The sequence below is a fragment of the Chenopodium album genome, chromosome 24, assembly GCF_948465745.1.
Source record: "Chenopodium album chromosome 24, dcCheAlbu1.1, whole genome shotgun sequence".
Lineage (NCBI taxonomy): Eukaryota > Viridiplantae > Streptophyta > Magnoliopsida > Caryophyllales > Amaranthaceae > Chenopodium > Chenopodium album.
Window position 1 is genome coordinate 32,038,228 of NC_137857.1, and position 14,055 is coordinate 32,052,282.

The 14,055-nt window shown below is 34.1% G+C and overlaps 2 protein-coding genes across 2 annotated transcripts; both read right to left on the bottom strand.

Moving 5' to 3' along the window:
* Positions 1-6,863: 6,863 nt before the first annotated feature.
* Positions 6,864-7,301, bottom strand: LOC145610851 (uncharacterized). The gene has a single exon (XM_081666127.1). It carries the CDS (start codon positions 7,299-7,301, stop codon positions 6,864-6,866), a length of 438 nt encoding a protein of 145 aa, XP_081522253.1.
* A 1,663-nt stretch (positions 7,302-8,964) lies between these two features.
* LOC145611282 (pyruvate decarboxylase 1) lies at positions 8,965-13,380 on the bottom strand. Its single transcript, XM_081666595.1, has 7 exons — positions 12,509-13,380; positions 11,532-11,695; positions 10,872-11,433; positions 10,520-10,608; positions 10,044-10,161; positions 9,693-9,881; positions 8,965-9,333 (listed from the first exon to the last, which is right to left on the bottom strand). Exons 1-7 carry the CDS (start codon positions 12,950-12,952, stop codon positions 9,163-9,165), a joined length of 1,737 nt encoding a protein of 578 aa, XP_081522721.1. The 5' UTR covers positions 12,953-13,380; the 3' UTR covers positions 8,965-9,162.
* Between the last annotated feature and the right edge of the window lie 675 nt (positions 13,381-14,055).

Consider the following 14,055-nt stretch of genomic DNA (forward strand, 5'->3'; position numbering starts at 1 on the left):
TGAAAAAGAAAAACTTACCTGTTTAACAGGTCACTGGTAACTTGGGATAGTTTTGGGCGGATATCGTATAAAGTTAAGATTTTTAAAAAATAATCAAAAGTTGGGATTATTTTGAGCGGATGAAGCAAAGTTGGGATTATTTTGAGCGGATGGAGCAAAGTTGGGATTATTATTCTTGTCAATTTTTCCAAATTAATAAGGTAATAGTATTATATGTAAACTAATATTTTTAGAGTTATAAATGTGGTACACTATATTTTAGGAGCTCAAACAATAAAACAATTAACTTTGATGAGAGTAAAAAAGCAAATAAACATTTTAGAGGGTATATTGTCCAAACACTATTTATAAGATTTATCTTATATGAAGTACATTTTAAAAGTTGAGGTACTCCCAATTTCTTTTTAATTGTCACATTTTTTTTCACATTTTTTTCATAAGATAATGGCAAAACTCTCTAATTTGATAAGAGTCCACTAATATTTTACATTAATTCTTAATTAGAAAGGATTTTCATTAACTAAGGCTCTATTTGGTTTAATGTAAAATGTATTCATGGAAAATGATTCTCCCATTTTAAGATGGATTAAATTACCCTAAAGGTATTTTAATTACCCTTATGTGCGACAAAATTTATCACTTTCCTAACATAGATTTCACCTTTAAAAGTACCACATATGACGTATTAGATCAATCGATCATATTAGCCTTCAAGTATATCATGCATCCATTAGAAAATTACACATTAAAGTACAATCAAACTCATAAAAAATGGAAAGTTGCCCTTTAAGAGATTAAAGATAACATAAACATTGTCAAATTGATTGTCTTACGGTAAAATTAACGTAACCTTGACTTATACAAGACTTATTGATGAGTTAATGTTAAGAATATATGAAAATATACTATTGTGATATACATACATACATATATATGGGTTATATGAGTTCTCAAAAATAACAGTCAGTTCAGGGGTTCCCAATGTTCTCCTTGATAGGCGTGTCGTGTACCTAACAAAAATAACCTAACAAGACCACTACTATGTAGACAGGCAAGTAAGTGTCGGATCCCAAGAGACTATAGTTCAACTAATTAATTAGACTCAAGTAACTACTAAGCAAGTAACCAAACAAAATTGAGGAATCTATACTAGAGCAATATTAACTAATAAGCAATGAATAATAATACTATGGAATTAATCAAGAACTAAAAACATCTAAGATTAAGCATCCCCACTAATATGAATCAACATAATAGAACAATCCCTTTCCCTCAATTAAATCAATAAATATTCCACGGGACAAATGCTCCCTAAAACAATACTAAGAGTTTCTTTCGATCAACCAATAGCTTCCCTAACATGCAATCATACCTATTTTCATGGAATCATACATATTATAGACATTGAGAACGACATCCTATAAGTCCTAGCAAGAACAATTAGCTATTTTCATGCATAAAAGCTCTTACTTTTAATTAGGGTTCTAAAATCAATTAAGAATCAACTTTCGTTGTAAACCTAATCACATTCAATAATACTATTTCTAGTTAATCATTGATAATAAAACTAACCCTAACAAAGAGGAATTACAAATTAATTAAATTGGGAATTGGGAATCAAATAACACATCAATCCATATTAGGGTTCAACCTAACCCTAGATTACGAAACTACTCACACATGATAATAGAAATAGCAAGACAAATAATTAAAGAAAGCATAATAACAATAGAAAATTAAAGAGATCAAAGATGAAAGAGAAATACTTGAAATTGAATTAAGATGAATGCTTCAATGGAGTTCTATGTGTTCTCTCACAAAACAACGTAGAATGGAAAAAGCTATCATAAAAATTAGATGTTTTAAAATAGGGTTAAACCCCCTATTTATACTTTCCTAAAAATAAACATAAAATAATAAAGAAAATAAATCTCATGCGCACACATACACGGCCGTGTGTTGATGGGTACACGATCGTGTAGCTGACCTGTACTTGATCTTCAGATTTCATCATATACGTACACGGTCGTGTAGCTGAGAGGTACATGAGCGTGTAGGTAGACTTCATATGGAGATGGCATCACACGACCATGTAGCTCGTGGTACACGACCGTGTAGCAAACATTCATACTTGGAACTATCGCATGACCGTGTAGTAAAGGGTACACGGCCATGTAGCATGTAAGCGTGGATGGAAGAATCACACGACCATGTAGCTTATGGTACACGGCCATGTAGCATTATCATCAATCATCATCTAATACTCCAATACACTTCTCATGACTTGCAAATCTTCTTATGAAGCTCACCAATCTATCTCAATATGTCGTGGCATGCTCATCATCACTCCAAATGCTCCATTTCATCCTGAAATCACAACATAAGAACCAAACAACCAGAATAGAAGAAATCGAGTCCAACTTGGATAAAACATACAAAAACATGAACTATAAGTTGAAATTCTATAGTAAATGCATTCCAAATAACCCAAGAATAACGGTATAATATCGACTTATCACTCCTGCAATTGTCTTTCAGACAGCTCAACAGTGGAATCAATGTAGCTCTTCGGCTAGAAACTTCCCTTGGCAGGTTTAAGCCCCCTCCTAGTTTTAGTCCTCCGACTTTGGCGATCTCCCTTCAAAGTTGTGGCAACGATTAACCTACAGTGACTCTTATCGTCGACGGAGCTTGGGAGTCTTTTGATTGTAGAGCAGGGATTGGTTGTCGCTTTTATTCTCTAGACAATGCACTTTGTTTAGGAGGCGGAGCTCGATCGAGCTTGCTTCACTCTTTCAGCCTCCCAGGCCGAGCTACTTGCTTGTTTGTTTGCTTTACAGATGGCTCAACAACGAGGCTATACACACTTGCATATTCAAACCGATTGTACGTCTAGCCTCTTTTTTATCTCTCCGGGCAGGTGCTACCATCGACATTTCGAATGTTTGGATCCAGCAACAACTTCGAGATATCCTCTCAACTTTTACAGTCTGTTTGATGAAGAAGGTCTCCCGAGATGTTGTTTTGCCTACTCATCGACTTGTGATTTCGACGAGGAAACGTCAGCTCCTTGGTTACTTTTTCTAGTTTGTTGCTTGCCTCTAAGTGAAACTTTTGAAGAATAGACCTCCCACGTATTACCACATGTAAGTGTCCCAAATTGGTTGAAGAAGAAATAGATAACACTTTATAAGGCTAAGGGCCTACTTCTCCTATTGCCATATGGTTTTGGGATGGAACCTCCTTTTGACTGGTTAAGTTGACTCTCTCTCTTGATTTATCGGTGCGGCCCACACCTGCGTTTAACATGGTATCAGAGCCAGGTTCACGATATGGGACCTTAAATGGCTATAATTCAATGGGCCAAGAGTTTGTTCATGTGAGGAGGAGAGAAAAAGCACTCTAGCCCAAAAAATCACATGAGAAAAAGATAAAAAGGGACCTTACATGTGAGGGGGAGTGTTGATGAATAGACCTCCCAAGTATCATCACATGTAAGTGTCCCACATTGGTTGAAAAAGAAAGAGTTAAACACTTTATAAGGCTAAGGACATACTCCTCTTATTGCCATATGTTTTGGGATGAAACTTCCTTTAGACTTGTGAAGTGGACTCTCTCTCTTGGTTTGCGGGTGTGGCCCAGGCCCGCGTTTAACAGAAACTTTGTCAAATAAATAAATAAATATATACTTCGTATACACTAATTTTCCTTATTTAATAATTTTATTTAAAATGAAACTATTCATTTACTTTCCCCTTTTTTATAATTGTTAACTAGTGTTCGGCCCGGGCGTTGTTACAGGTGTTACTTTGAGTATTTTTATCATTAATATTATTAAAAATCTTGTTACAGGTGTTACTTTGAGTATTTTTATCATTAATATTATTAAAAATATTACAGTTGGTCTTCATTCAATGAGGTCTTGTGTTCAAACCTTATTGTATGCATTTTTGGTTAACCATGACATGAAACAAAAATATGCTAGAAGTACACGTGGCATATTGAATGCTGATGTGGCATTATGCTGGTGCAAGAATGAGATATACGTAACAAATAGATATTTTTAGGACGCTTTTTAATATGTAAGTATAGATATAGATTCTCCAACACACTCCACTAAGGGTCTTTTTTTTTTTTTTTTTAAGGGATACTAAGGATCTATTTTGTTCACTTTGTTTTATTTCAGGTTAATAAGTTCATATTGTATAAGATCAATTTAGATAAACTAAATTTTAATAAGAGATACTCAAGTCTAAATTACAACTATAAATGAGTTTTAATAAGGTCTATTAAGTTTGGATAAATTATAAAAAGCTCAAATAAGCTGAGATAGGTTTAGATAAGATAAATTAGATAAGTAAAAATTAGGTGAATAAAATAACTCATGCATATTACTTCATATATATATATCACTTAAAGTAACTATGTGAAATTAAATTATTGCACTATGTAACTATGTGCCGGTTAAAGTGTATCACTTAAAAAAAACACGGAGGGAGTATATATATATATATATATATGATGTATATAAAAGCTATGTGAAATTAAATTATTGCACTTGAAAAAACAAATGGGATACAAATAAAAAATGATTGCAAAATTATTCAATTCTATACCAACAAAAGATAACAATTGAATGATATCTTTGACATAGTAGTATACAATATTATCCTTGATAAGAAAGCCACAACAATGTTTATAAAGGGAAGTGAATAAAGACAACACACTTTCATAAAAAAAAAATAATAATAAATAAAGACAAACAAGTATAAAATTATAAAATAAAAATTATATTAGAAATTGGAATTATAAAGGTGGACATGGGATATTTATGCAAGTTTTTATATTAATTAAATTTTTTTAAAAAATCTCTAGGTGCAAAAATACATAATTATACAAGTACAAAATAAATATGAGATGTGTGAGTCTTGTTGGTAGTTGAAGCTGTTTTTATTGCACAAACATGTCATTATTTTGTACCTTAAGAAATGCATGATGACAACAAGGATGTTTGTTACTAGTCATAAACGTCATAATCTGTATATTTTCTTTTTGCCAAATTTACGAGGGCACAAGATTCATTATTTGGTATTAATCTTCAAACTTATCCTTTTGTGGGAAAATTGTTAGCTTGTTCCTTTCAAATTAAGGAATGAAATTCGACCTACACGTCCACCTAGCTTGCTAGGCTAGTAAAAGGTGTATGTCATATTAAAAATGCTAATAAAAAGTTACAAATTAAATCTCTTTTTGAATCTAACACTTTAAAGCTAGATCTCTTTTTAATTTTAACACTTAAAGACAAAAAAGACATTTTATTTTTTTTGACAACATATTTAAGGCAATTTACAATAAGTAATTGTAGGATGAAGAAAAATGTATGCCGTGCTTACCAAATTGTCCTAATTGTATGAATTTATATTTATGATCTTAAATGGGGAAAGACTAAAGATGATTGTATAATGTACTTATGCTTTGATCACAACACTTCACTAGTGGGTGAAGAATAACAATACGAATAGGTAAAGTTTTGGGTGAAACGGACTCACGTAAGTCCACCATCTTCATTCTCATTCTTCCCCTTTCTCTCTCCTCCCGCCCATCAATGGCGACCAGATCCTCCACCACTCTGCGCCTCCTCTCCTGCACCTCCCAACTTGCCGGCGATGAAGATGAACATGATCTGGAGAATGATTGACCAGATCATCTACTCCACTTCTTTCTCTCTCCTCTTTTTTAATGCCCCTAAATCTAGCGTGAAACTCAAAGAATTTCGTAACCGTCGCCGTCTTTATTTATCTTTTCCATCATCTTCTTCACTTCTTCTGGCGATGTTACCAATCTTAAGGGGATTGCGGGAATTCTTTGCTGGAAATTGTATCTTCATGAATCATGATAGTTGCTTGATGTAGAGAGCATCAGAATCAATCAAACCTCCATGGGTATTTGTGGAAGAATGGTTGCTGATGCTCTAGAACTTGATATGAGGTTTAATTTGAGAATCGAATGATGTGATATTAGCTTGTTATTGTCAGCTATTGTAATTTAAATGTCAGATATTAAATTGTTATTGTTTGGTATTAGATTGCTATTGTCAGGTATTAGATTAGTATTGTTAGGAATAAGATAATTTTTATCATGATTAAGACTATTTTAGTCAGGAATATGATAATTTTTATCAGGAATAAGACTATTGTAGTCAGGAATATGATAATTTTTATCAGAAATAAGACAATATTATCGATTTTCATGTGAGTGGGGGATGAATGTGTGCATTATAAACCGGACTCACGTGAGTCCGTTCTATGCAAAACCTTCTCATAAGAATAATGAATATTGAACAATATTTTTTTGACTTTAAGAAAATATACTATCATTAGCCACTTATTATTGAAAGTTTAGTTCTTACTATTCATTTCTTTAGAGTTTTGAGTCAATTGACCAAATGCCTTACAATAACATAAAATAGATAATGTTGCACAATTATACTCGTACGAAATGTCTTATAACAACAATTATCAAACGGAGAATAGATTAATTATATAAATATAATAATCACATAAAAAATATTATAAAACGTAACGCTTGCATTAGTAGCTTCCGCTTTGGTGTATTATAATAACACGCAACTTAATACTAGTAGAGAAAAGTAAACATATACTTTTTTTTTTTTTTTTTTTTCTTTTTGGTGAAGAAAAGTAAACATATACTTAATCATCATATCATAAACTTAGAAGCATAGATAATGGTTTAGTAGGGCAAGATTAAATTAAAAACATAGCTAAATCTCCATGATTAAGCTTAATAAAGTAAGTTGACATTTAACAAGTGGAAATCCCAAATTTACCCCTTGAAAAATCCTTTTATTTCTTCTCTTCTTCGACCTCAAAAGCAGAAATTGGGTAAGTGCGGGAAATACCGGTAGGGGTACCAAAGGTAATTTTACCAGAATTAGGATCATCAATATAAATTTCATTAAGAGTGATCCAAATTAAGAGCTCCTTAGCTTTAACTCCATGAAGTTTCTTCATCCGACGATTCTCAACAAAAGCCGTAACATGAGTATCATATGATACTTGTTTACCGATCTTTTCGAACCGGTGTTGGATCGGTTTTTTTTGGGTTAGCCACACGAACCCGGTTGTACGATTATACCCGACTTCCTCAATATCATCCATGGGTAGTAGACCATTAGGCATGTTGATTTCGAGTAAAAGCTCTTTTGATTTTTGCTTGCATAGGTCTGAACCGGTGTATATTTCCGCGTTTTCGCGGTGTTTTTCTATAAACTGAGCCGACATTTTTGAAAGTTAGGACAGTCTTCTCGCAAGACTAAAATTAATAATTGGAATGTATGATTGTATGGGGTTGTAAGGATTGATGGGGGTTTTAAAGGGTTTAAATAGAGCCTAGAAGAGTTTATGTGTGAAGAAAAATAATTGATTTTTTTATGGGTAAAGAATTAAATTTTTGATGGGTATAGTTGGTTGGTGTATATGTAAAGAGGTAGTGTTGCATTTATTAGTTGTTTAAAGGTGTTAGTTTGGAGGATAGAATAGGATTCTTGAGGATGTGGAATTTAGATGGGGTATGAACGTGTGATTGCCCTCCCACATGGAAAGTTGTTGGGAATTGCTTAATTTACTAACCTGTTTTTAATTGATGGATGTATGAATTATGAATGAAATGTCATGCATTATAGAGGGTGGGCAACGGATTGCTCGAATCAAGGTTGGTTTATGTCAATTCGGTTTGGATCATAATTGTGCGATTAGTACGTACTTTAATTGGTTAATGTCAATTCAGATCAAAATCGAGTGATAAATGTAAATTAACCAAGTAAATTTCTTAAATTGGTGATAGAAGTTAATTACGATGCAAGTTACGATCTTACAAATCGAAAAGGGGAAGCTACTCCCTCTGAAACGTTAAGCATAAAGCTAGCATCCTTTCTTTAACTTCCACACTCCTTTAGGTTCACCGTAAGAATGTGCCCCTGCTCAGCAAAAGACTCCTTTGGTTCTCTATTGAGAATCTATCGCTTTGTCGATATTACTAATTTAACTTAATACTTAATGATAAAAATTGTACTCCCTCCGTTTCTATTTGATATTCTCATATGGAATCAATCACATAAAATAAGAAAAGATGAATATTTGGATTTTAACATTAAAGTCATAAACAATTCATAATAGTTTTGTGTTATTTAAATTTTTTGATTTTTTTAGGAAAGCATCAGCCATATTTGCATAATCAAGGGAGGGATTTCCTTACTTAGGGCCTGTTCATATTTACTGAACTGAACTGATTGGAACTGAACTGAACTGAACTGAATTGAGCTGAAATGAATATTTTATGTGAGAGGGAAATTAAGAGCTGAACTGAACTGAACTGAACTGATTGGAACTGAACTGAACTGAACTGATTGGAGCTGAACTGAACTGAAATTAAGTAAATGTGAACAGGCCCTTAGAGTCATGTCCTCAATTTACAATCAATTAATTTAACCAATCAGAATTTAATATGTATAAAATAGGAAATAAAAAATAAGTTAAAAATGAAATATATTCAATATGGCGAGATTTATTGAAACGCCCCAAAATAGTACGTATAGGGGACTAACAAATTGAAACGGAGGGAGTATTAATTTTTGTCATGTTCATTTAATTTTCATATAAGGTGTCTTAGGACCTTTGGTCGAATTGAAACAAAATGGAGGTTATAATTTAAGTCCGAATTGAATTATTTGAATAGGGTGATGAGTAATGACTAATGTGATGCGTTTTTTTTTCTTTTCTTTTTTTTTTTTTTTTTTTTGGGCCATAGTTGAGTATGCTTTTTGATCATTTTCATGTCAAGTAGGACTGTAGGAGTAGGGTATATCATTTTGAAACAAAGTTGGAGATACTGTTTAAGCTCTAAAGAACAAAGCATTAAGCTAGGACCAACAATTTATTTATCCTCTCAGATTGGTAGATGACGAAGGTTACCAGTCAATCAACAGTATACATATATCCTAGATAACCAACTAAATACACTGAATGAAAACATTTATTTACATACAAAATCTTTCATTGTTTACCACAGCCTTTATTTAGAGCCACCACAGATTAGCTACAACAGTTGATAAGCTTGATGAAAAGACTACAACTTCAAGCACTACTACTGAGGATTTGGAGGCCGGCTGTTGGCAGAGGCCACACGAGATCCCCATTCTAACAGTTCTTTGCTGGTATCGTCTTTGTGCACAAGAATTTCGATGAAACAAAGAGAGTCCTTGTATTCACCCGTAGCAGCTGCTAATGCATCAATCAGTTGTTCTTCTGTTTGGACCTTTATTTTACAATTGTCCACAGCAACAAAATTAACAGTTGATAAAATGAAGAATCTCTTGAGTCATTTGTTATGCCACATTTTTATTGCTAGTTGTTTGATGATTGAGAATTTATGTACCACATGATTGATCTTATGGAAAAAAACAAATTGTTTTGAGTATTTGACAGTTGCATTATAAACTACACATAATTCAATATTTTTCTAAGTGGCCATAAAATTAAATTGATTATACGTACGAATTCAGGTCTTAGTTGAGCTAATGAACACAAGTGAAAACATGTATCTACCATAAAAGTTGAAGAATATAAAACTAGGGGAAGCAGAATTCAAACAAGTTTAATTTAGTGGTAAATTACCTTTGCAGTCCAACAATTTCCTTGACCGTTATGGATAGCCTTAATAAAGCCTGTATAGTTCCAGTTCTTAATCACATTGTAGGGGCCATCATGGATCTCGACTTCAATTGTATATCCGCCATTGTTGATAAGAAATATAATGGTCTTTTGTCCACACCGAATCATTGTTGAAACATCTTGAGCAGTGACCTAATAAGATGAAAGAAACTGTCAGTTTTCCGCTCTGTATCAACTGTACTTCAAAATGTTAGGATGGCAGACTGAATAGCAGTCTCAATATGCTGAATTAAGCATGAGATTCAAAACGAAGTTACATTTGCCAAAAGTGGTGAATTTTGAGTAACAGCTCACCTGAAAACTACCGTCACCAATGAAAGCAACAACTCGCTTGTCTTTGGCAGCTTGAGCATATCCCAATGTAGCACCAACAGACCAACCGATTGACCCATATTGCATCTGAAATTCAAACCTGTATATATTGAACACATATCCACAATTTCAGGCATGAGTAATACATGATCAGACTTCAGAAGTCATTAAACACTTTGATAAAAAAGAATGAACCTTGAAGGGAAAAAGGTTCAATAATAAGGTCTACCACATCAATATCTAGCAGCCAACATTCATAACCAAAAAATGCATGCTTGCATGTAGTACATTGTAGCCCAAACCCGTTGACTGGTAATAAATCATCATGAATGACTTGTACACCATGTGTATGTACTTATGTCACAATGGGATCCAATTCATTTTTATACACATGAAATCCATAAAGTTACAGAAATAGTTTCAATAAGAGTTAATGTTTTCCAGGTTTTTCGACTTACCCACAGCCTTCTGGAAGCCGGAGCTTTTGACAATTGAACCATGAGTCTCCAGTTTCTGCAATCACTGCAGTATTCCCATCTATCATAGCCTGTTTTCATAACCTTAACAATGTCAAATAACATGCAATTGAATAAAATTGAACTTATAATGTATGGGTCCATCAAGAATATAGAAAAGCATGCCAAAAGAATTGAATATAGCTGAATGATCCTTGTTTTCAAGGAATGTTGATCAGCAGGGATAATTTAACTGAGCTATAATCATTAAAGGCAATGAATGTTATGTGCATAAATTGAAAAACACCATGAATGCAATGAATGTTGTGTGAATAAATTAAAGAATATAGCTTGCCTGTATATGCTTGAAGAGAACATTGACTTTGAGAGGTTCATCCTTCCCACACTTTAGAGGCATACCTGGAGGGGTATATATCCGTTGATAATTTTCCATTGCTGTGGTATTTCTCTTAAGTTTCTTTGCCAATGCACTTAAGAAGTCATCCATGAAGACCCATCCATATGAGGGACCATTAGCAATAGTCACGCGGTTAGGCTGCACTAAGATCATTTTTTCTTTCTTGATCAACAGGGAATACCCAACTGAACTGTAATCATTGAAAATAGGACCCACGAATACATAAGCATCAGCTGATTCGACCACTTCACCAACATAGTTTGTACTGACAGCACCCCAGTATGTACCGATAAAGTGGGGATGGTGTTCAGGCACCAGCCCTTTACCTGATGGCATGACTGCTATAGGGTAACCACATGCATCTGCAAGTTCTACAAATGCATTTTGTGCCTTTGCCACCCTAAGTTTGGGTCCCCCAATAATGACAGGTTTCACGGCCTTGTTTAGAAACTCGGCTGTTGCTTCCACTGCAGCTTCCAAGCCTAACTGATTGCTAATGCTGCATTGCAAAGTCAGTGTCATAAACCAGAAACAGAACATAGAATCTAAGTATTCTCAAATATATAAAAGGGAGAAAATCATTATGAAAATGCATACTGTGGTGCAAGGAAGTATGGAACAGGATCCCTAGCAAAAGTCGGATGAGGAATTCCAGGAAGATTACACCCTATGCTAATGTAAACTGGCTTGCTTTCCTTTAAAGCAGTTGAAATTGCGGTGTCTATCAGCTCATGTGCATCATCCAAGTTGTTCACCACCGCCTATTGTGTTTATATGACCAACACATTTTATACATTAAACATGAGCAACAGAGCACTCCCAACCCAAAAAATGCAGCATGCAGGTAAATTTTTATTCTCTTTTCCAATAATTTCGTAAAATAATGCATATTCCTTTCCTTTGAGTTGGTTAATTAAATAAAAGCGGCTGAAAGTTACACAAATGCCAAAGTACCTCAACAACAAAATACTTTATATATTCATAGGTACTATTATATGTCAATGTAGTATAGTATCTAATGTACCATTAACACAATTGTACCCAATAAAATGTCATTATAATCCTAAAAATACCTTTAATGACCGTTAGAGTACTGAGTACATGTCCTATTAGCACTTGTATATCTCACAATGATAAAATAAATTATGCGAAATTGTGAAAATGAGAACCATACATACCTCAATCCTCACGATTTTTTGGTCCAATATTTGTGGGACAGACACTTGGGAGTTTAGAAAAGAGTAAGGGAATCACTATACCCAAGCACCCTCACTTGGTAGTATTCGAACCCCAAACCTATAGGATAGGAGGTAAGAAACTTACCAAGTGAGCCAACACTTTGTTGGTACTTTATGCATATCTATTATCAAAAACTGGTATTTTATGCATATCTATTATCAACAATTTTGCTATACTTTTTGTTAATCTGTTTCGAAAATTATCGGCCATTTCTTAGGACTACTCCTAAATTCTCTGATCATACCATTTTTAGAAATACTGCATACATATAACATATTATTTGATGCTTTCATAATTACTACTAGGTAAATGAATAAAATGAAGGGAATATATACCTGAAAACAAGTGACAGTCTGAAAGCAACGCAATTCCTGAGTAAAATCAGGCAACCCAATAGTATGATGCAAAATCCTATTAGTCCCATAATCATTAGAATTGGGCCCACCAACAATACAAATCACAGGTAGATTCTCACTATTAGCTCCAGCAATGGCGTTAAGCACACTAAGCCCGCCAACAGTGAACGTGACAACACACGCGCCAACACCTTTCGCTCGCGCATACCCATCAGCAGCATACCCTGCGTTGAGCTCATTGCAGCACCCGATCAAGTTGAGCTCCGGTTCATCAACTAGATGATCTAATAAAGTTAAGTTAAAATCGCCGGGAACTGAGAACACGTCTCGTACGCCTATTTGAACTAGCCGGCGCCCGAGGTGCCGGCCTAGTGTACCTGCACCTGGTTGGATGGGTTTGATTGGTAAGGCTCCGTTATCCATTGATCAAACCGAGTTTAAGGGAATGATTGAAGGTTTTTGAAGAATTGAAGAAATGGTGTTTTAGTGTTTGGAAGAATAAATAATTAGCGAAATTAGGCACTTAGAGAGTAATCAGTGGGCTAGATTGGTAGAATTTGATTAATTAATGAAGGGTATAAAAGGAGGTCGCCTCAGTTGATTTTTTTAATGAAAAATAAGGTTTGTTTATCAAATGACAAATTTGTAAAAATGACCAAAAAACTTGCAAGGTTTTTAGTAAAATCGCTATATTATTAGCGGTTTTATATAAAATGTGTACTTTTAATCGACATTAAGATGATAAACTTGTATTTTTGTTAGATAAATGGGTTTGGTTTGATGTAGGCGGCGGAAACAGGAAACCAGACTCTGTTTTTGGGAATAAGAAAAAGGGAAGTGATGAAAGCAGGGGAAATATGGGATTTCTAGGAATCAAGGATTTGACAAGTTTGGGTGCTGTTGAAATAAAGGGAGGTTCCACCGTTTACGGTTTTGAAAAATACAGTCATCAATTTTGATTTTTCTGTCTTTTTCTTGGGGAAGAGGATTCTTTCTTAAATAAAGTATAGACGTATAGTTCTTCTAGTAGACTTGTCCAAAATTAGTGTGTAATTAAAAATTATATACTTCTTTTGTGTTTTTTTTAAGTGCGTTACATTTTCTTTTTTGGCAAAAAGCTATATTAAAATATTATACTACCTCCGGTTCATTTTACTTGCAATAATTTTTATTTTGGGGTGGTTCATATTACTTGCAACAAATTTTTTTTTCCTTATTTAGTAACTTTTGGGCTGTAAAATGACATATATGCCCTTACTTTTTCTTTTAAACACTCTTATTAAATTAAAAATCTGATTTCATTAAATTAAACCTCAAGCTTAATTAAACTCCCACCCCTTTAATTTTCTCTCTCCTCCTCTAAACCCCCTTTTCATGGTGGCTTCGTGGTGTTAAGAGCGGTGGGGGCTTCAGATCAGCGGCGTGGGTTTGGTTTCGTAGGTTGCAGAACGGCGGCGGTTTCGTGGATTTGGTTTTGTGGGTGGGTTTTGTGGTTTCACATCGTCGGTTTCAGATCGGCGACGTGT